Here is a 23902-nt window from a genome sequence, read left to right on the forward strand (position 1 = left end):
AAAATCCTTTTGCCTTCTGGGCTGTAGCTCATCCAGGTTTTGGATCACCAAATCAACAGTCTAATCACCTTATTTACATGCCACATATACAATGCAGATAACCTAAAACAGGGGGAAAATTAGCCTGACAAGCCATCACACGTACACAGAAATTGCACACGTGAAGGTACATCCTCAGTCCAAACTGTCTAAATTGTGGACCTCACAGTAAATGTAATATAGGGGTATTTTCACACTGGGTTCGAGTGGGCTTTCCTGTGAGATGTATGGGCACACTTGGGGTGGGCGGCCCGTGTGAGGTAGTACCTATGTGATTTGGGGCCCATGAGGGGGGTTCGGCAGAGGTCCTAACCCAAGTGATGTGGGGCCTGGGCTATGAGATAAAGGGATTGATTTGCCATGCTCTAACGGTTCGAGCTTTTAAAGCAAATGGTTAATTGTCTTGTGTCAAAATATACCATTTGGACATGAGGTCTCAGACATATGCAAAGTAACAATACAAGGCTCAAGAAGAGTAGCAAAAACCATGCAATGGAACTCTAACAAATTTCAAACTAGGAAAAACTAGGAAGCATTTCCTCATTCTCTTCATTCAAATCAAGGACTTTTTACATGCTATATATATATATACACACACACTTTTACTATATAACAATGTTTATGCAAGTTGGTGGACCCATGTTCTTTACTATGTTTCAAGGAAATTAGAAAATTATTGACTATAAGATAAACGGGAACCAAAAACAACATACCCTTTTCTATTCTCTATCCTTCCAATATTGCGAATCCAGATTGATCGGATAGAGATCCGGGGCGGATGTAGCAGAGCCAGTCCATGGCCCATCCATCAACAAGCTCTGGCTCTGGCTGTCACTCTGGCTATGGATCTCATGCTGTTGTTTGCTCCTTATGGCCTTGAACATCATGTCATCTTCGGAGACATTTGGGTCCGAGATCAGGTCCTGAGCAATGGTTCGACCCTCAAGCATGCTAACAACAGCTGACATAGTGGGCCTGCATACAGCAGATGAATTAGTGCATAAGATTGCCACATTAAGCATCGTCATTGCCTCTTCCATGTTGAAATCCGTTCCCAACTTTGGATCAACTAGCTCCATCAGCTTTCCTCTCTCTTGCAGAACATATGCCTACAACATGGACAGGAAAAAAAAAAAACAAGAAAAAGAAGAATGTGTTCATGGGTTGCTATACATAAAATCAAAGTTATATCAACCTTAATCACATGAATTTATATTTAAAAAAATAATGACATCTGGAATTCAAAGAACAAGATGGAGTTTCACATTATAGTTCTAAAACTAAGTAACTCAACTCGAAACTTGGCCCAGTCAACTCGACTAGAAATCAAGCCGAGTCAGTATGAAACTTGCTAAAAAGTGAAAGGATTCAGACTTGGTTCAGACTCGTTGAGTTGGCTCATCTACTAGGTCGACTCGAAATGACTCAATCAAGTCACTCGCCTGAGTTTGAGACTTCTAATTAAAAAACAAAACAAAACAAAACAAAACAGAGAAAATTGCTGGTGGAGCAATTCAATCCCACCAACTCAACTAAGCTGTCAAACAGCATTTGCCAGCTCACCATAAACTTCTTTTGTGTCCTAAACTGCATATTTCTATATCCATACTATTCTAAACCTCTATTATAGTGTAATTAAATTGCCAAATTAATGATTAAATATTGAGTCGACTTGAATCGAGTCTTCGAGTCAACTTGACCCAGCTGGATATCAAAAGCCATGTTTTCACATTTTAAAACTATCTTTCAAATTACCCAATCGAGAAGATAAACACATTCCTCCTTTGCCTTGTAACTGATGTTGCTCTTCCCACTGACGATTTCCAAAGCGACAACTCCAAAGCTGTAAACGTCTGCTTTGTCGGTCAGGTAACCCCGCATTGCATATTCTGGGGCCATGTAACCTCTGCAAAACAGCAATTATTATTGAATTACATGTGTGTACTAACAAGCTAACTCAAAAAAAAAAGGAAAAAAAGCAGCAGCTTACCAAAATGCTGATATTGTTGTTGGTTTACACCAAGAAGAAAAGATAATTATCCAAAGTATGAAAGTACAATTTAAATTAACTAGAAATGATCAAAACAGTGTGAATAAAGATAGACTATGTCCACTCACAAGGTTCCAGCTATTCGAGTACTGATGTGAGTGTTCTCCTCTTCATCAAGCTTCGCCAAACCAAAGTCAGATATCTTCGGATTGAGATCCTTATCCAACAGTACATTGGTACCTTTGATGTCTCTGTGAACAATTTTCAATCTTGATTCTTCATGGAGATATGCCAAACCTCTAGCGATCCCAACACATATCTTATGCCTTGTTGGCCAATCCAAATTCAGTTGACATTCTTCCGGGCCTATACATATCCAAAAAACAAAATCAGACATACTTTTATGCACTATATTCACACAGAGCATGCAAATCATGACACCAATGATAAAAGGTGGTGAAGCAAATCATACCAAACAGAGCACGGGCAAGACTGTTATTTTCCATATACTCGTATATGAGCAATAACTGATTTCCTTCGATACAGCATCCATAGAGCTTTACAAGATGTGGGTGTTGCAAAGCAGAAATCATGCCTATCTCATTCACAAACTCACGGTTCCCTTGCTTTGATTTAGAAGAAAGCTGCTTCACTGCAATTATCGTACCATCTGATAGTAGGCCCTGCATTAGGGTAATAAAGTTCTCTAAATGACCTTGATGAAGAAAATGATGCCTACATTCAGTTTGAATGCAATGGATCGAGATAGCTGGTGTGTATATAGAATACCTTGTAAACAGGTCCAAAACCACCTTCACCAATCTTGTTTGCAGGATCGAAGTTGTTAGTGGCAGCTTTAATTTGTCTTAAGGTAAAGGAACCAGTTTGTAGATCTAGACCTCTAAGTTCTGTCCAAGAAGGAAACTTAGAGATAAGAGATTGTAGTTTAAAAGGTTGGTATTTTCTTTTTCTTGCGTTATATTCTTGATTCGTCTACCCTACAAGCATGATGTCCAGCACTTGACAGGTAAACATCAATGACATGAAAGATTTACAATTTAGAATAACAAAGAGCTGTTGCAAACCAATCAGGCTAGTCTTTATACCAGACAATGTGAACCAATTAACAACGACTGAACTTTTCAATTGTCACATAAATCCTTCCATATGGTAAATGTGGTTAAACCACTAGGTTCTGGAGAATGTCCCTGATCATGAATAGAGTATGGATCACGTTCTGCCATTTCATTAGTGCATTTATTAATCATGCAGCCCAAGCAGTTTCCTGCTCATTGTACGGCATTTGGAATGGAGAGTTCCAGTTCATTTCACTCCAGCATGGTTCTGCATGCCTTTTTTTTTTTTTGATTGTCTCTAGGTACTACGTACTTCTCGGGATTGTGATTTATGCTCATTCTGAAATAGTTTCTCCTAATCTTTGATTCACATATTAAAGTTTTGATATGATTTGTCTATGATGAAGGTGTACAGAATGACATCAACTACCTTGGTTGTTCATTTTTTATTACTTAATCTTAAGTTGTTTACCTGATGTCAGGAAGGCAGCCAATTGTCAAACCTTCACCAAACAATAATAAGAATTTCTATTTTCAATTTATAGGGAAACAGGAAGTAAAGCCGACCCAAATAGCTTTGAGAGGGCTGTGATGAGGGTTGACGAAGAAATGTTGAGAACCAAAAGAAAATAAAATAGGAAGATCATTTTGCTCGGGTACAACCATTATGCCACATCATCATCATCATCTAAGCCTTATCCCAACCAATGTTTGTGATACAACAGCAACACTTGGGTTTTCAATAAAATAAAATAAAATAATTCGAAAGAAAAAATGTAACAAAATCTGATTTTTTGTCAAATCTTCCACTGCTAATCCATTTCTTGAATTTATAAATGATACGAATTTATTTTCAATATAGTTACATCACTTCTGTCAAACAACGGATAGTGGACATTATACAAAAGAAACTTATTACGTGCACTTGTTTTTTGTGATCTTTTCAATTTCCAAGTGTGTATTGATGTCTTTCTAAACATTTCCTGATGTTTCAGTGAAAAATTCAACCAATTTCCTAATGTTTCCCAAAAACAATGAAATATTGCACGATACATCCAATATTTCCTATGCAATAACCAATATGTTTCCATATCCCAAGGGTGCGATACATCCATCGATACCAATATTGAAAACATTGATCCCAACTAATTAGGGTTGGCTACATGAATCCTTTTCCATATCCCAACGGCCATAACTTCAATTAGACCATAGGTCATCAACTCTTTTATGAGTACCTCCACCCAGGTCCTTTAGGGTTTTCCCCTTGCCCTTTTAGAGTCTTCAACTTGTACCAACTCACACCTTCTAACCAATGCAGTTCTTGGTCTCCATTGAACATGACCAAACCATCTAAGTCTACTTTCCTCATCTTATCACCTATTTGACTGAAATAACCCTTTTTCCCATGGATGATGACAATGATCCTTTCCCAAGGAATGCCAGAACCCTCGCTTTTGATTAATTCAAACACTAGATTACAAATAGTTTGACACTAAAAATTATATTCTGATTTAGGAATTCCTCCTGCATTCCTGGATAAATGTACTAATTTACATGTTTGTGCACGCTTATTGTTTCATAGAAAATAAAATCAAACACTACTAAAAATAAATCATGTGAAAGGGATCAAAACTAGAGTTGATCATTGTAAATGAGTGCTCAAAGTGGAAGAGGTGAAGTGGAGATCTTTCCAAAAAATTTCCTACTTATTGGTGTCAAAGGAGATGGTTTCTATTTTTCTTAAAAGAGAGACAAAAACACCTACCTCCTTTAACAATTGGCGTTTATTCATTGTAAGCAATCAAGGTAAAGCAGAACAGAATAGTATGTGCCTGTTTTTATTTTTCCTTTTCTTTGTTTACATGGTTGACATACGTTTTTTTAGGACAAGGCTATGATGATGATGAGTTAGGACTGTGCAATTAAATTGTTCTTACCTTGGTCCATGGTGTCTTTTTGTCTCAGGCAGCCTTTCCACCAAAGAATACCAAGAATCAAGAAAGTAAGAAACAAAGCAGAAATTATAATGCCAGCCACAGCACCAGCAGATATCTTTTTGCCACCTTCTGAAGGAGGTACAAAATCTGCATGCAGAAAAATATTGAACAACCAGGCTTAATGGATGCTATGACCAAAGTAATTTATGTAAAGATGATGATGATGATGACAACGACAGCGACAACAAGGACGAGGAGGATGATGATGATGACGACGTCAACGACAATGACGATGGAGAAAGAATAAAAAATAGCTGAACCCATATTCACTCAATAGCACAGTGGTAAACCAAAATACACAATTGAATACACTTGCATAACTCGAGTGATACAGATTTTACCAACTAAAAAAAAAAAAAAAAAACAAGACAGAGTCATGAGGACAAAGAAGAGAAGCATACTAGGATTAACAGAAATAGCTGATATGAGAGGACCATAGATTCCTCTTTCTGGGATGCATGTAGTGCCTTTTCCAGCCCAATAGAAACGGATCTCCAAGGTGTTGGTTGTCACAACTGCAGGAAAGGACCTCACAGTGGGTTTATTAGGCCCACCAGCTGCATCTTCGATATTGAAATCCTTCAAAACCAATTTCCCCTGCAATAAACAAATTTAGCTCGACCCAATGTTTTCATCATCAAAGTATCTCAAATAATGTGATTACCTACCTGAATATAAACATCAAATATGCGCTTTCCGAGGCTGCCATAATTATTGCCAGCTGTGAACTTTATTTCTGCAAAGTGAAGGTTCACAGTGTAGTTCTCGTTTATAAGACATAGTCCATAATAAGTGAGGGAAAGAGGAGAGAGCCGGGCCGTCGTGTACAATGCTGAGTTGGGAAATGAAAGTGCGGATATATTTGATGCTTTGTAGTTGTCTCTGTCATCATCGTCGTCCAAGAAGTTCCCCGTGCTGCTAAATGCCCAGTAGTCACTATAACTTGTAAAAAAATTCGAAGGGCCACCATTGTCTTGATCTGCTGCATATGTGATGCTCCCGTTGGTAGCTTGCGTTCCTCCACAGTTTATATGCAGTGAAAATCGACCTGCAATGCCAATGCTATCAAGAAAAAACAGCAAAGCTAGCTATTTCAATTAGGCTTCTATAACAGCCTAACCAGGTTTAGTTCAATATTTAATTATAAAAATGCCTGATAATGTATACATAGTTTTATTTTCGTTTAAAGTTGCTAGTTTCTTGCCTGCATTTTATTTCTGAAGAGAAGTTTAACAAATTCTCAGAATTGTAGTGAAAATCTCTAATTAGGGCAGACGTCAGCAACCTTGAATTTATTAAACTCATGAAAGTAGTATAACTTCCAGGCAATCCATCCATTGGGTTGGTCCTAGATGGGTACTAGATGGGTTTTCTACATTTGAAATCATTTTAGTTACATTCTTTTATATCCTCTTTTCATCATCATCATCATCATCATCATCATCATCATCATCTAAGCCTTATCCCAATTAATTGGGGCCGGCTACATGAATCGATAATGTTCTGATTCATGATGGATCTTATGCATAAGTTTGACACCGGCTGCCAACCTGACGCAACCCTCCTTTTTCCAGGGATGGGACCAGCCACAAAACTCCCACAATGTAATAGAATATTACATAGGTTGGTTAGGATGAGTTGTTGAATGATATTAGGATGAAAATTCGAATTAGGATGAGCTGTGGAGCTCTACTTAGCATATCCAGAAGATGTGTTGGAATTCTACCACTTTGTCCTCCCTCACTTTTTTTTTGGTAACATTTTCTGTGTTTTTTGTAATGAAATTTCAAATTTAGATATGTTTAAATGGATCCAGATCCAAGCCAACAAACCTTCTTGCATAAAGTAGTTGACGCAGGACAACTAACTACTTGATCTAAAAGCTCAAACTGATAGAACGTGGCAAATCATGCCCTTTATCTCATAGCTCAGGTCAGGCCCTCGGCTGAACCCCCATCGTGGGCCCTTGCTTCACACAGGCCACGGTCGAACCCCCCTCATGGGTCCCACTCCACATGGGTCTCGCCTCTCATGGGTTGCCCACCCCGATTGTGCCCCTATTCACACAGGCCACCCCACTTGAGCTTGGGACCTCCTACTCTAATACCACTTTTGACACAAGACACAACTAACCACTTGCTCTAAAAGCTTGAACTGATAGAGCGTGGTGAATCAATTTCTTTATCTCATAGCCCAGGTCAGGTGCTCGGCCGAATCCCTCGCCTCACATGAGCCACCCACTTCACACAAGCTGCCCACCCCGAGTCTGCCTCGGCTTCACACAAGCCACCCCACTCGAGCCCGGAGTGAAAATGCCCCTGCATTAGGAGCCACTTCAAATGAAGTATGCACAAAATCCAGACAGTTTTTTTTATTTTTCTTCTTCTTTTTTTGGTTGTTTTAAATGGAACTAGGATCCTTACTCTTGCTCCGGTGGTAGATTCTCAGGAGTTTCAACACCCGGTCAAGGGTTCGAGTATCCATCAGTGGTGAAATCCCACTATGGCATGAGTATGTGGGGGTGTGGGGGTGTGTGTGTGAAAAAAAAAATGGAACTAACATCTTCCAAGAAGTGAAGAAATTACTGCGAATTTCCATCGTCATGTATTTCACCAATTTTTTTCATCTTTCCGGATTCTTTTTATCAAATCTTCCCTTAATCATCTCATCTTGCATTTCTATAAATCAATCCATTCATGTTGGTGATCCAGTCACAGATGACAGAAGTTGCATAATTTGGAAATAAGAAAACATCAAAGAGAAACACCAAAGACTGATAATGTGAACAAAATACAAATTTCAAGGTACTTGTGTTGTACTCCCATAATTATATACCTCTTTTGGGACAAGCGAAGTTCTTCAAGCACGGAACAACTCCACTCCTAGATCAATATGAGGTCAAGAGTAAGCATTATAAGATTATATTCAAAGGTGTTTTACATAATTTTAAGATGAACAGAAGCAGCGGCGGCAGCAAAACGGATGACCATCTCTAACAACTCATTTTGCAATTTTAAAATAAGAACATCAGAAGCTTACGAATTGTTCAGCATTGACGAGGTCCCGAATAAGTTGCTGATGAAATACAAAGAGAAAATTTCAGCTGCAGAATATAAGAAATCACGAGAAGACAGACAGTAAAGAAGCCATAATTACATAAGCATTCTTACACATTTCTTTGTAGACATTCACGTGGTGCAAGGCCTCCCACTGTGAAATTATTGTAAGAAAGATCACTGCAATCCAACATTAGATTACAATATGAGAAACTGTATGCTGTGATAAGCTGAAAGCAATAATCTGATACTAAGCCAAAATCATGCATTTTCTTTTTCCAGTGAACATTCATCATAAAATCCACCTTTCTTGTATTGATCAAGATTAGGTTCCGCATGTTTCCTTTGGCATGATTAAGAGGTTTTATCTTTTGTACGTCTCCATGTAGCTCAAATCCATATATATATATATATATATATATATATATATATATTTATGGAAGGATTTTCTGCTACTATTTATCTCACTAATAAAACTCTGTTAGTTGAGCAATTGTGAATATTCAGTTTAATCAAGAGGAAATGCAGAAAATTGCAGATGTCTCCTAGTATTCATAATGAGGAAGTAGCCCTCAAATTGCAGTTCCATTCTTTCCAAGTTCCAATTTAAGTCCCACTTTATGGAAATTAAATTTGGCGATACAACCAAACACACCCTAGTTTGCCTTTCATAGCAATTCCCTGGCATGTCTGAAACATCTGTCGAAGATGATCTACAGAAGTTAGTTTTCAAGAATATTAAAGACAAAAAAGTAGCATCAGAATTAGCCAGAAGGATACAGGATGCATTAAGAAAGATTGGGGACAAGTTAGGAGTTGATTATTACGTCTGATAGCTAATGCCATGTTATTACGTCTGATAGCTAATGCCATGCAAATGTCAAATCCCAATAGATTAATTGAATGGAAACCAATGTCAAGAGTGCAGGAAGAGAAATGTACATGTTTTTTCCTTTCTTCAGCATCCAATCTGGCACATCGCCCGTTAGCAAGTTGCTAGTCAAATACCTAATCAAAAGCCACATTGGAAACATGTTGTCATTAAACAGTTTTTTTCTAATAGCACCGTAACACTTATCATAGAGATCTGCAGTAGTAAAAAATATTTTGAGAAACATGGTTGCTTACATGAATTGAGTTTTTGCCAGGTTATCAAAGGTGGGTGGAATCGGTCCCGATAATTTGTTATAGCTAAGGTCTCTGCCAAGAAAAATCACAAGACAATGAACATGTCATTATGCTCCAGCACTAAAGCTTTGAATTGATTGTGGTGCTGATGGCAAGGAAAAAATGCATTTCCAACTATACCGAATTTTACTATAAGAACAACTGAAACAAATTGTTGGTGAAATGTACTACTAACAAATTCAGAGAAATGGTGTGATCCCCGGTGGTGCCATTGTGTAGTTATTTTTGACGTTTTCCATGTTGGGCCCCCTGTTTTATGTAAAGGGGTTCCCAGTTGTATAGGTGGTAACTTTTTGAAATGAACAAAGACATACACTTAAAAAATAATAATAATAATAATAATAATCAGAGAAATAGCTAAGACATAAGTAATCACATGTGCGAAACCTTTCCATGCAGCTTAAAGCTGTCAATGAGGATAGCCACTCGTGAAATAAAAGATGTGTTAGGAAAAAAGCACCACCACGTATTATTGGCTCACTTTCCAGCAGTAGAAGGCTAGGATCACCATGAATGGCACACATGGAGAAGGCAGATATTTTCAGAAGTTGCGCTTGGAAACAGATACAGAAGGGACCAATTCCTAAGTCCACTCAAAGGTTGCAGAGTCCAATTCATTAAGTTACAAAAGAATAAAAATGGACCAACAAATGTAGAATAAGTGGCAAGACTCAAATTTGTTTATTTCCCATTTGTTCATTCAGTAAATGTGTCTTCTCAAGAATGAATCTACTGGTAGATGCTTTCCACCTGTTTTAGGAAACCATTGTAAATTCCTTTTTAGAATACTGTCCACAGGTTAAACGAAGCTGAAAGTTAATAGTGGGAAATTTGTATATTGACAATTTTGGAAAGCAGCGACTCAAGTATTTCTTTATATATGGTATAGATAATCCAACCTTTAGCCGACCCCAATTAGTTGGGATAAGACTTAGATGATGATGAGATAATCCATCCTTTGTCTTGTTTCTTTTGGGAAGGGAAGTTGCAGTTAAGGAAACCAGTCAGTGGTGCCAATCAAGGGACTCAGAACTCAAGATTACCAGGCAAAAAAAAAACCAGCTTTCTTTCCCCTAGGCAAAGTCATCTTATAAACCATTAACCAGCTGAAACGTGAAAATGGACCTATCATTATGTTCTGTCCCCAAAGCTTTTAATCGACCGGGTGTCGATAGTGAGGAAAAAATACATTTCCAAGTTATACCGAAATTTTACAATAATAACAACAGAAAAATTGCTGGCGAAATGTACTACTACCAAATATAGAGAAGTAAAAAGTTAGAGATAAGTAGTTAGTTTGTCCAAAACCTTTCCATGCAGCTTAGCCATCAATGAGGATAGCCACTCAAGAAATAAAAAATGTGCTAGCAAAATCGTCACTTGGCTCACTTTCCAGTGGTAGAAGTCTAGGCTCAGCATGAATGGCATGCATGGAGAAGGCAGATATTTTCAGAAGCTTCGCTTGGAAACAGATACTGACCACTTCCTAAGTCCGCACAGGGGTTGCAGAGTCTAATTCATTGAGTTGTTGAAAATAAAAAATGGACCAGCAAATGTAGAATAAGTGGCAATATATATATATATATAGATAAAATTTCCTATTTGTTCATTCAGTAAGCATGTCTTCTCAAAAATGAATCTACTGGGAGATGCTTTCAACCAGTTTTAGGAAATTACAGTAAAGCCCCTTTTAGAATACTCTCCACAGGTTAAACGGAACTGAAAGTTAATGGTGAGAAATTTGTGCAAGGATATTTTTGGAAAGCGGCAACTCAAATATTTTCTTTATATATGGTATAGATAATCCATCCTTTAGCCGACCTCAATTAGTTGGGATTATTGTTCAAAGTATTCCCAATATTATCTGTATCTCAAGCTTGGCAATACTGATAACACTGGCAGCATCAGAAATTCTCGGTATTGACGATATATCACTAAGTGTCGCCAATGTATCAATATTGCCAATGTATCGTCAATATTTTCGATTGTGTAAATTCCAAATGTCTCTTGTATCACCAATGTATCAATATTGCCAATGTATCACTCATATTTTCGATTGTGTAAATTCCATGTGTTGTTTGTATCACCGGTGTATCAGCGATATTTCAATAATTCGCCAATGTATCAATATTGCCACATATTTATTTATCAAAAAAAAAAAAATCATTTCAAATTTTTTTGGGTGCATGGTTATATGATGAAATGCATGGATGAATGGATGGATGGATGGTTTGATGGACGGATGGATGTGTTTGTGTGCACGCATGCATGTATGTTTGTATTTATGTGCATGCATAGATTGATGGTTTGATGGATGGATGGATGGATGGATCCAGCATTTTCCCTTTTGTCTTTTGGGAAGGGAAGTTGCAGTTAAGGAAACTGGTTAGTGGTGCCAATCAAGGGACTCAGAACTCAAGATCGTCCGGTGACAAAAACAACTCTCCTTCCACTAGAGTGGATTGGCAAGGCCATCCATATAACCCATAAACCAACTAAAATGTGAAAATAAATCCTTCCAAAAAACCACCGAAGAGTGGAAATAAGAAGCCTAAAATCTGGCAAAGAACAATTTCATCTAATTTTTGAAGAAAAAGGTGGGACTAACAAGGTTTTGAGAGATGTCATGTTGCCAATATATGGATGGATTGGTCCAGAAAGATTGCAATTCCTCAATATCCTGCAACATAGAAACAAACGTGTATATAATTCTATAACACTGGGATGGTAGCCACATAAAGAAGACAGATAAGCATTTGACTCACAGTGTCTTCATTTCTTTCATCCTACTCTCTGGGGGGAAACGCCATTCTGTTCCATTTATGTCACTGATCCTCCTGCATATCAAGATTTCCAGAAGCTCTAGTTACGACAAATTCAGATCCCTCAACTACTTTTTACTTAATTGATGATAATGCAAATTGCCATGCTACATGAAGCAACTAAGAAAACGAACTACGAAGGCTTTTCTTACATGTCAGTCATCTTTTCCAAAAGAAAAATCTCAGAGGGAACAGGTCCTTCCAAACCACTGGCTTGTATTGCTCTGTGATTGATGAAATTTGAACCCAATAAAGTAATAAGAAATGAAATTTAGAACTTCCACTCCGAAGAAACTCATAACCTTGGAATTGGAAGAATGGATGCTTACACTTTCGTGAGTTTTGTCCAGTTCTGGATGAAATTGGGTATCTTTCCAGTGAATTTGTTATCACTTATCCTACTGCATTATGCCAGAAGAAAAAATTGTGATTCTAGTCTTGAATAATTGCTCAACTTTGTAGACAAACAAAAATGCAAATGAAGAGGAAAACTTACAAGTCCGTCAAGTTCGTGAGCTTAGCAAGTGTCCCCGGAAGCTGTCCTGTGAACTCATTTGAGGAAATTAGACTGCAAAAGTGAAAATAGAGCATTAAACTATCAGAATAACCTCAGATTATAAAGAGGATCTCTTGTGTAAAACCTTTCTGCAATGCAATCACAGAAACAGAGCGTTGATCACAATATTCCAATGTTCTGAAGAAAGATGCCAATCCTAAAAGGACCAAGAAGGTCAAAATAGGCAAGAAGAAAGAAAGGTCTTCCATTCTCTATATAAAATGTTTCTGAAACAAAATCGTAAAAATCAAGCAGAGAACTATCAAAATCAGCAAAAATTCTAAAGAATATGGAAATTCACACAAAGGCCCTAAATTAATAAAGCATAAACAGAGGCCTTTGTGCTCTCTATGTAAGACATTCCAACGATGCAGTAACAGAAACCGTGCATTGCATTACATGACCAGAATACGAGTGAATTCTAAAGAAATATGCAAATCTGAGAAGACCCAGAAACTGAAAACACGTATAAAGATGGGTCTCACGTTCTCTTTGTAAAACCTTTGCACAATGCAATCATAAAATGAACTCCAGATAACCAAAATACATAAAAATCCAACGGAATGTGCTGATTCTAAAGATACTCAAATGTGAAAAACACAGTACGAAATGAAAGTCCCATGTTCTCCTTATGTTGGACCTTTTCTCAGTGTAGTCGCAAAACTTCATTGAACAATCAAAATATAATAAAATTGAAACGAAAGATGCCAAATTGGGCTCGTTTGGAACGTGGGATTAGGTGGTATGGATTTGCATTTGGTCTAATGTAAATTCCATCCAGCCTTTGGAAAAAATGGGTAGGATTAGATTAATCCAGGTATCATATCATCCGGTCCTAGCAGGAAATAAGGTGGGATTTCTCGATTTCTGATGGATTTCAAGATCCATTGCATCTGTAGGCCCCACGTTGATGCATGTGTTTTATCCATGCCGTCTATCCATATGTGATGGTTACAAATGACAATTGAGTTGCATATGCATACAGGAAACTGACATCAGTTGTGAAATCTGGTATATTGATTTCGATTCCATTGTCCACCAAACAACTGTTTCACTTAATACAGTATTTTTCCAAAAAGAAGAATTTGATCCCAAATGTGGGATTGAAAGATCAAAATACTTGTAGTATTTCTGTACATATAACTGTTATGCAATAATGATGTTAATTCCACCTAATGCAATTCATCACCCTTTAATCCTGCGTCCTAAACTGGCCTAAAGGTTGTTCTTGGAATTGATCTGATCCTGAAGCTATAACTTCCTTGGAAGTTCTGAGATCACAGTTTTGCTGTTTGGTTAAACTAAACCCTGTTTCTGGAATCAGAGTTCTTTTGTCCAGTGGACCTGGAACTCTGTTTCCAGATGTGAATTGATTTGTATACATTTATTCCAAAATAAACTAGATAGACACGTAAAATTAGAATGGGAACTTTACAAATTAGTATCTCATTAATATGATTTTTACATCCCGGTAACTTCTTAAATTTAGTTTTCATTAAGCTACCTCATTAATCAAGTTATTGACAAAAGCCCGTATAACATATAAATATCATTGATAAGGTATTATTATCAAAAAATTTCCTTAAAATAATTTTAAAAAATAAATTCAGGAGCATTCTCTTACAACATGGCTACTTGTGCGTGCTCTATGGGCCCACCATGATGTATGTGTTTTATCTACCATGTCCATCCATTTTTCCAGACCATTTTGAGACATGTGCGAAAAAATGAAGTAGATCCAAATCTCAGGCCAGCATAATGTTTATCTTCCATCCAACCTGTTGATTACGTCCCACGGACCTAGATAAAGGGAAAACACAGATATGAGCTTCATCCAAAACTTTCGTGGCCCCAAGAAATTTTGAATGGTGGGTGTTCAATCACCACTGTTTCCTATGGTGTGGTCCACTTTAGATTTAGATCTGCTTCATTTCTTGGGCTCATGCCATAAGATTACCTAGGAAAATGGATGGACTACGATGGATAAAATACATTAATCTTGTTGGCCCAAAGAGCACCGTATGCAATCGGTGTCAGGTTAAAAGCTACCATAGGTTAAAAGGCTTTCTGGCCGTAAGCGGATTACGTCGGAACCCTGATCGTACAATAAGCCGCCCGACCAGAGCTCCTGTGGGGTCCACCTAATGTATCTGTTTATCCACGCCGTCCATTCATTTTCTCAGATCATTTTAAGGTATGAGCCCAAAAAAATGAAGCATATCCAATGCTCAAGTGGACCACACCAAATAGGTAGCTTGGTTGCGTTGAATGCACAAAGCATTAAACATAAGATGCAAAAATGCAAGAGTAATCTCTGGTGTGGTCCACTTTAGCGTTGGATCTGCTTCATTTTTTGGCCTCATATCTTAAAATAATCAAAGAAAATAGATGGACGACGTGAATAAAGAGATGCATCACGGTGGAGCCTTGGTCGGACAAATTATTGTCCAATCGAGGTTCGTATGCAATCCGCTTTCTTTCTCACCCGGTCTCACTGAAAACGGTGCGGCACTGGCCGTGCCACCTAGAGGTAAGTATGTACATCCACGCTGTCTATCCGTTTTCCTGGAACCTTTTTAGGGGGCCTAATATTAAAAACTTATTAGGGCCTGTCATAATGTTTATTTGCCATCCAAACAATTGATAAGGACACGTGGACCTGGATGAAGGGGAAAACACAAATATTAGCTTCATCCAAAACTTTTGTAACCCACAAAAAGTTTTTAACGGTGAATGTTCAATCATCCTGTTTAATACGGTGTGGTCCATCTGAGATTTGGATATGGCTCATTTTTTGAGTCAAGCCCTGAAATGATATGGAAAAATGGAAGGACGCCATGGATTAAATACATACAACATGGTGGGCCCATGGAGCACCGACTAGTAGCGCTTGCTTCCGCCGTGTTTTCTCTTTCTCCCTGCTATGTTCTCTTTCACGCATCTCTCTATCTCTCAACATCTCCATCTCCCTCTCTGACCGTAGGTACCACCTTGATGCATGTAGTGTCCATCCGTTTCTCCTGCTCATTTTGCAACATGATGCCAAAATTGAGGCAGATCCAAATGTCAGGTGGACCACACTATAGGAAATAGTGGTGATGGAATGCCCACCTAGGGTTGTACATTGAGCCAAGTCGAGTCAAGGTGGGCCAAGCTTGGCTTGACTTATCCTTCCTTTCCTCGAGTTCGAGCTCGAGGTCGGCCTCGAGCTTACAATTGGAGCTTGGCTTGTTTGTCAAACCTTTCGAGTAGAGCTCGAGGATAGCTAGTAGATCGAGTCCGGACAAGCTTATTTTGAGTCGAGTTGAGCCTGCTCCTAACCCAACCAAACCCAACAGCTAACCTGCACCTGACTCAACCTAGCAACCCGACCCAACCCCCAAATCAAATATTTTATATATATATATATATATATATATATATATGTAATTAATATTAGATAGAGCCATAGAGGTACCTTGTTATTGGTGCTGAGAGAGACAGAGAGCTCGGGCGAGTGACCGAGTGCAAGCCGTACGGCGAAGATAAGTCAAGCAGACGCTGAGAGAGGGGGGGGGTGCGGCGGGTTGGTTAAGGAAGGGAAATAGTAAGAAATGGACGGACGGGTAGGGTATGGTTTAAGTTTTAACTTTTTTATTTTTAAATTATATATATATATATATATTTTTTCGAGTCGAGTCGAGCCGAGTTCGAGTTCGAGGTTCAAGCCGAGCCGAGTTCGAGTTGAGTCGAGTCAAGCTCTATTATATTCAAACTCGGCTCATTTTCAAAACAAGCTAGATCCTATGAAGCTTAGCTTGCCTCGAGTCATCGTTCGAGAGTCAAGCCGAGCTAGATTGAGTCGAGCCAAGCAAGCTAGCTTGGCTCGTGTACAGCCCTATGCGCACCATTAAAAACTTCTTTTTGGATACAAAAATTTTGAGTCAAGCTAATATTTGTGTTTTCCATTCATCTAGGTCCATGTGACCTAATCAACATGTTGGATGGAAAATAAACATTATAGTGTGTATTATGGTGGGCCCTAGGAAGTTTCTTTATGGTGGTTGTTCATTCACTATTGTTTCCTTTGGTGTGGTCCACCTAAGATTTAGATCTACCTCATTTTTGGGCTCATGCCCTAAAATGATTGGAAAAGATGGATGAATGGCATGGATAGAACACATGCATCATGATGAGGCCCACAGAGCACCATCAGTGGTCACTTGCCTTAGACAAAACTTTTGATTTTTAGGATTTACATATATATATATATATATATATATATATATATATATATATAATAATACCTCATTAATGATATTTTGCATAACTTATTTAATTCTTATTAAGTAATCTCATAAATTGGTGAGCATTTTTGTAATTTTAGTAAAAATTATACTTTAACTACATTAATGAGGTAGCTTAATTTAAATTTGATCAATCAATTTTAATAAAAATTGATTAATTTAGAAAAAGATTAATGGCATATTTTAATGAAACCTTAATTTCAAAAGGTATCAAGATGTAAATAATAGGGTACTTTCTTCAAAAAATCCAAATTAGAATTTATCAGGACATTATCCCACTTATAGTCGTCCCATCCATGCACATAATGGTATGTTAAACACGTGAAAAATCATATTTGATGGGCTATGATGAGCCATGATAAGCCATGCTATGATAAAAAGAAAAGCTCCCATTCTTAATTGGACTATCCATATTAGTTTTACTAAAGATGGTCTAATCATTCATCTAGGTCATTCATAATATAGAATACAATCTTCCATTGCACATATATATGAGCAAGGAAGGGTGTGAAAGGATAAAGAGAAAGTTCACTGCCTTCCTCAAGTGAGTAAGACTCGAATCCATAAGATGTAATAGCTCTCGAATCCACAAGAAATAAGAAAATTTGAAAATATTTTATTGAAATCTTTCTTTCAAATAAGATTACAAAGCTTTAAATAATAAAATGAAATCCTAATTAACAGTCCTAATGCAAATAAAATAGAAGTTTTCTAAAATGGTAAAACCTTCTAAAAATAGAAAATCTTAATCTAACCACCCGGAATGATTCCTAGCATGATAAAAAATAAACCTTAAGAAAACACAAAATACTAAAACTCTAAGAATAAAAAGTTATATCTGACTTAAACCCCCAAAATGAAATGTAAATTGAAATTTATAGGCCGTGCATCTCATAACTCTTTCCAAATCAGAAGTTATTGTGATTTATCGTTTGCGCTTTTGAACGACAAATTATTATTATTATTATTATTTTCAATCTGAAATGAATTTCTTTGATCCGGACACACCTGGAGCCTAGTTACATCATGTATTATGTAAGACTAAGCCCACATATGATGGATTACGTTTATTTTCATTTGGGCTTTTTTTAATTCATATAGGCAGGGAATAGGTCTGCTACATCAACATCCCTCTCAAAAGGCTACTTTAGTTGGATGATCTTAATCGTCTAGTTGATGGCTATGGAAGTGGGTGATAAATATTTATTATAGTAAAAATGGACTGGTTATTGATCTAGATCATCCATCACATTGTCTCCCTTTTGATCAACCATCCCTCTCAAAAATTAGTGTAATGGGGACGATTTAATTGTTCATTCAGTGCCTAGGAAAATGGATGATCCATATTGATTGTACTAAAAACGGTATAATCATTGATCTAGATCATCAATCATATGGTTCCCGCATTTTGTTGCATCTCTCTCTAAAAAAATCACTTTGATCAAATAATCCTAACTGCCCAGTTAATGGCTAAGGAAATGGATGATACGTATTGATTAGATTACAAACAGTCCAATCATTGATGATCCATCAAGGGGGTCCCACCTTTTATTACCCATCCTCTAAAAAACACTTAGATTGGATAGTATAATTGTCCATTCATTGGTTAGAGAAATGGACGATCCATATTGATTATACCAGTAGAAATTATCTGATTATTGAATTTTAAACCATCACGTGTAGAAATTATCTGATTATTGATTTTTAAGCCATCACATGCAACTAGGGGTGCACATTTAACCGTTGGAACTGTGTAACCGGACCGGAACCGTTGGATCAGTCCAGTTTGGTCCGGTTCCAGGGTGCTAACGGTCCGGTTGCAGTTCCCAAATTTTCTAAACCGTTGATTACGGATCAGTTCCGGTTTAGGGTCCTTTAGAACCGAACCGAACCGTTGATCCGAACCATATATCCGAACCGTAGAACCGATCCGTGACAGGAACTGTCGATCCGAACCGTCGATCCGAAGTATTTAAAACCCAAAAAAAAAAAAAAAAAACCCTAAGTTGCCTAAGCACTTTAACGCCCTGCCCTCTCTTGTGCCGCACTCCCTGCCCTTTACCCTCTCTCTCTCTCTCTCTCTCTCTCTCTCTCTCTCTCTCTCTCTCCCTCTCTTAATTCTCACTCTTCTTCATTTCAGCATCCCACGCTCTACTCATCATCTCAAAACCAGCTTATTTCAGAATCCATCTCCAAAACCCTAAAACTACAGCCTTTAGATCCATCTTCCCACCTTCATTTCTCCAAAGAATCCAAGAAAATCTCCATTTCTATCCAGGCCCCTACTACTCCAGCAAAACCAATTCCAGGCCATGGAACCACAACCAAAACGCCCTCATCTCACTGGCATTAAAAGCACCCACCCATCCCCAAACCCGACATCCGCTGTTAAAGAAAACCCATCGACAGATCACCCTATCGAAGTCATTGGCCGGATCCGTGACTACCCTGATTGGAAAGACAAGCCCCGTTCGGCATTAAAGATCTCCTCTGATGGACGGATGGTTCAGGTCCGGACAGATATAGGGTATAGGGATTTTAGCCTAGATGGGGTCTCTGTTTCGGAGGATGAAGATCTACGAGTCGTGAAGTGATGGAGTGTTTGCCGGAGAATGAAGGGAAAGGTACATCACAATCTCTATTCTTTTCTTCTTCTATTCTTTTTCTTCTCTTTCTTCATCTTTTTTTTTTTCTTTCCAAATCAACTAACTGGGCTGGATTTTTAAAAGCCCAGAACTGTGGAACCGATCAGGAACTGAACCGTTTTTCACGGTCCGGTTCCGGTTCGGTTCTAAGGTGCTAACGGTCCGGTTCCGGTTCCAAAATTTGTAGAACCGTTAGGAACGGTTCGGTTCCGGTTTCACCCCAGAACCGGACCGAACCGACCCGTGTGCACTCCTACAAGCAACCCACCTTGATTGCCCATCCCTCTCAAGAAATCAATTTGGTGGGATGGTCCTAACCATTCAATCAATGGCTAGTGTCATGGATGAGCTATATTAATTATACTGGAAAGTCCGACCACTTATCTAGATCATCCATCACATGGGTCCTGCTTTTGCTCGGACAACTAGGATCATGCGATCATCATCATCATCATCATTATTATTATTATTATTATAAATCAATCACTGAATGATTGAAGTACATAAAAATTAAAAAGAAACATGTTGATTATAGAAACACCCAGAAGCGTAAAACGAGTTAAAAGATGAGAGGAAGGTCTTACAATCGTTCTAGGGTGACTATGTTCCCAATCTCTTCAGGAAGAGTGCCCTTAAAGTGGTTGGCTTCAAGTACCCTGAAAGATCCAATTTCATTTAATTCCGCTAAAATTACCAAATAAGTAATGATAAGTACTGATAAGTGGAATTAGAATCTTCTTCCAAAGGAAATTCGAAGCTTACAGTTGCTTGAGAGTGACGCTTTTTCCAAGCCCCGTTGGGATTGGCCCTGATAGGCGGTTTCCAAGAAGAGCGCTGCAATGATATACCTCCCTTGTTAATTCTAGACAAACCATGCTTTGATTTGTTAATGTCAGTGCTTACATGATCTCCAATGACATGGAACCCCATCCTGGAGGAATTGTTCCGCTGAGGAAGTTATGTGAGAGATCGCTGTGGCAGAGAGGAGGATAGGTTACACTTGAGGCGTAGTTTAAGGAATTGATGCTGTGAGAGAGAGAGAGAGAGAGAGAGAGAGAGAGAGAGAGAGGTTACATTTCTTTGAGGTGAGGAAGCTTGGTGAGTTCTGGTGGAAGCACACCTTGAAGATCCTGAGCTTTCAGAACTCTGCAATGCAAGTTAGAATATGTAATGACAAGAATACACTTGTCATTTTAACGGACCCCATACAATCCAATCACCACGGTAGGGCTGTAGTGGGACGGACCTGGGCTAGGCCTCGGTCCGCCCAAGCCTCAACCATTTAAGCTCTGGAGTCTGGACTGGGTTTTAGGGCCGACCCAGCCCACAATGGAAAAAGTTAGAACCGCCTTTGGAATCAGGGTCTCGAACAGTTCAGTGATCCAGACCAGTGGTCTCTTGGGCCCGGCCATGGATGACCATTCTCTAAAAGCTTCAGTGTTAAGAAAATCCTAGCTTTCCATTTCCGACCTCATTTAGATGGTCAAGTTAAGAGAAGTTAAGAATTGGTGGCTGGGATCTTCCATTGAGGATGTCAGGGTTGTGGTCCATCTACAGCTGATATCGTGGATTGGGGCTGATGCAAAATAAAAGCAGTGCGCACAGTCATATTTCCCAACCGTTTAAAGATGGTTGGGAACCTAGTGGGCAATTTCAGATTGTGAATTTTAAAAAGCCCATCTTAAAATTAGGTGCGGCAATGGGCCGGTTGACCTGCCCCGCCTAACAAGCCCGAACCAGATTTATTCATTCATCTTCAATTTTGACTATTGATGCTGTTCCTCGCAGCTGTCTATTTCTCTGTGTTGTCGCCCACATCATCAACGCATTAGCAAGGAGCATTGTATTGGGAAGGAGGAATCTTATTAATTTTCAGGTCGGGTTGGTCCCGGGCTTGCTGTGCTAGTCCAATGTTAGTCATGGGCCTAGAAATAATATACGGGCCAGGCCCAGACAAAAGCCGGCCCACTATGCCCCTAATTGAAGTGGGAGATATGTGCACACCAACTCCCAGTACAGAACGTGCACACGCAGGCATTTGAACAAAGTAGGAAAGAAGCTGTACGAAGACATACATGCTTACTACATGACAGGTGGTGTTGTTGGCGAATGAGCAGTCGCAGGTGACGTTATTCTCAAGTTTTAACGTCGCGTTAGGTGTCCACCCTGATATTTGGCTGCAAGGGTAGATATTGTCTTCCCGATAGTGTTTGCCCAAGGTATTTGCGATTTGTCCAAGTATTTCCACTAATTGCATTAAAAAATGACACAAAAGAGCGATTAAACGAGGCTACAGGCCATTTCGATTAAGCATTAATAATCATCTGGATAGAACACCCAACGTACACCAATTCCTTTATTATAATAATCATTTGGAAGTGTGGAAGATATGGACCTTTCATCTGGTGGGCCATGCTGCCCAAAGACCAACCTGAACAGCTTGCAAGTTGGATGATCGTAATATGTTCCAAGGACTTGCACCAACTGAATGTATAAAACTCAAATGCCATTCAACAGATGGGATTGTCCATCCCATGTAAACTTAGGGCTTTTATCCTTTCACAGTATAGCCTTCTACATAATCAAGTGTGGATCACACACCCTGATCCATAGCTCAAGTGGCAGATTGAGTGAAAGATACCTCCTTTCATCGCTGAGGTCATGGTATCGATTCCCTAGTGGGGGTGGCTAACAGTGAAGTGTGAACTGACAGTGTTGTGTACTTACAAGCTAACAAAAAAAAATTTGAGTGTGGATCACCTAAAACAATTTCAGGCACTTGGTATACTTTTCATATTATGCTTTTTCTGTTGGACATAGCCCATGAGGCTACTTATTAGTAACCATTAGTGGGTGGGTCCACACAAATTTTCACTGTATTTTTTCATATAGTTAAATTTGAAATTTAAATTCTAACTTTTAAATGTAGAAATAAATTCAAAATTAAATTTAGCTGTTGATGAGATTGAGATAAGGTGAAATTAGATAAGATGGCATAACTCTCTTAATCTCTAATGAGATTTCTCATTAGTAGTGCACTGTCAAGGGATATCTTTGATGTGCATTGTTTGAGCTCTTAAGATTGTCTCAGTCAGTGCACGGTCTTGGCTGCCATGTGATCATCTTAAAATTGTCTTGATTAGTGCACTGCCTTGATGATTCTTTATATGGACAAGTGTGATTGTTTATTTTATGGGCACTTTGTCCTAAAAAGATTAGTATAATTTTACGGTTGCTCTTTCGTAGAAGGATTATGAAGAATTTATTTTATTTAAGTTTATTTTATTATGGTAATTTTAATTGTTGTTATGGGATGTTAATGTCAATTTATTGTTCTCTTATATCGGAGATCGTGGTTGTGTAAATTTAATCTTGGTGCACACACTCGTGGGTCACGATCCCCAATAGGCATAAGACTATTCGGAATCACGAGTTTACTATCTTAAAATCACTTCACACGTTATGTATAGAACTAATGTGAGTTGTAACACTTGGTGTGGAGCTCTTATCAGCCTATGATACTATACATTATGTCTCAACCATTTATTATATATTTTTTATAACATGCTATCTAGATCAATTTTCAACTTTGGGTATTTCTAGGTCAAGGGAGAAATTGAATTTCATATCCAATTAATTCATCCAGCCCGCTCTTATATAATTCAAGCTATTGATGGTAATTCAGAACCATCTTAACTGCAAAATTACATGGGTGATTAGATCTCTCTGTTTCCGTAATAATTAGAGGGAGGTTTCCATGTTGCAACTGCCTAACATGTATTTCATCCATGCTATTCAAATGGTTAGGATTATATGACTCATCAACAGTGCAAACAATGATTTAGACTGTCCAATTGTCTTATGTATATTTCTCAAACTTATGGGGGATCGTTGCATTACTACGACCTGCCATACCCTGCTAGAAAATCACGCTAACACAGCATGTGTGCGGAACATCCAAGCCATGCCTGAGGCAGAATCACCCCATGGGTTACCTAACGTAGCGCTCAGGCAGCTGAAATCGGGTGTGTTACCGTACGAAATTAGCAGCGGATGTAAAAAAAGAAAAAGAAAAAAGAAAATGACAATGAAATATTCAATGATGGGGCGGTGGGGTCCGTACAGTTAGTGCACTGGATTAATCATCTGCACAGTCCACCTTATGCACGGTTCAGATGTTCCAGACCAGCCATATTGGAACTTGAGTAAAGGGGCTCTGCACCCCTAAATACGGACCTGATATGAAT

General features: G+C 38.5%; 1 protein-coding gene across 6 annotated transcripts in view; it reads right to left on the bottom strand.

Annotated features, from left to right (window-relative positions):
- Positions 1–430: 430 nt before the first annotated feature.
- Positions 431–23902, bottom strand: part of LOC131240933 (probable leucine-rich repeat receptor-like serine/threonine-protein kinase At3g14840) — a 29805-nt gene continuing 6333 nt past the window's right edge. The window contains exons 2-24 of one of the 6 annotated variants that reach the window (XM_058239480.1): positions 21731–21902; positions 20730–20801; positions 20559–20627; positions 20418–20489; positions 20240–20311; positions 12665–12736; positions 12498–12569; positions 12321–12392; positions 12112–12183; positions 11955–12026; positions 9287–9358; positions 9101–9166; positions 8273–8338; positions 8142–8177; positions 7938–7984; positions 5771–6150; positions 5504–5699; positions 5043–5189; positions 2819–2937; positions 2502–2712; positions 2158–2386; positions 1795–1945; positions 431–1148 (exon numbers count right to left, since the gene is read on the bottom strand). In XM_058239480.1, the coding sequence (XP_058095463.1) occupies positions 759–1148; positions 1795–1945; positions 2158–2386; positions 2502–2712; positions 2819–2937; positions 5043–5189; positions 5504–5699; positions 5771–6150; positions 7938–7984; positions 8142–8177; positions 8273–8338; positions 9101–9166; positions 9287–9358; positions 11955–12026; positions 12112–12183; positions 12321–12392; positions 12498–12569; positions 12665–12736; positions 20240–20311; positions 20418–20489; positions 20559–20627; positions 20730–20801; positions 21731–21902 (2927 nt within the window). In that variant the 3' untranslated portion in view covers positions 431–758. Of the gene's footprint in view, positions 1149–1794; positions 1946–2157; positions 2396–2501; positions 2713–2818; positions 2938–5042; positions 5190–5503; positions 5700–5770; positions 6151–7937; positions 7985–8141; positions 8178–8272; positions 8339–9100; positions 9167–9286; positions 9359–11954; positions 12027–12111; positions 12184–12320; positions 12393–12497; positions 12570–12664; positions 12737–20239; positions 20312–20417; positions 20490–20558; positions 20628–20729; positions 20802–21730; positions 21903–23902 lie in introns of all 6 variants that reach the window. The other 5 variants (XM_058239478.1, XM_058239481.1, XM_058239484.1 and 2 more) reach the window with 5 other exon arrangements.

This window comes from Magnolia sinica, chromosome 3 (genome assembly GCF_029962835.1).
Source record: "Magnolia sinica isolate HGM2019 chromosome 3, MsV1, whole genome shotgun sequence".
NCBI lineage: Eukaryota > Viridiplantae > Streptophyta > Magnoliopsida > Magnoliales > Magnoliaceae > Magnolia > Magnolia sinica.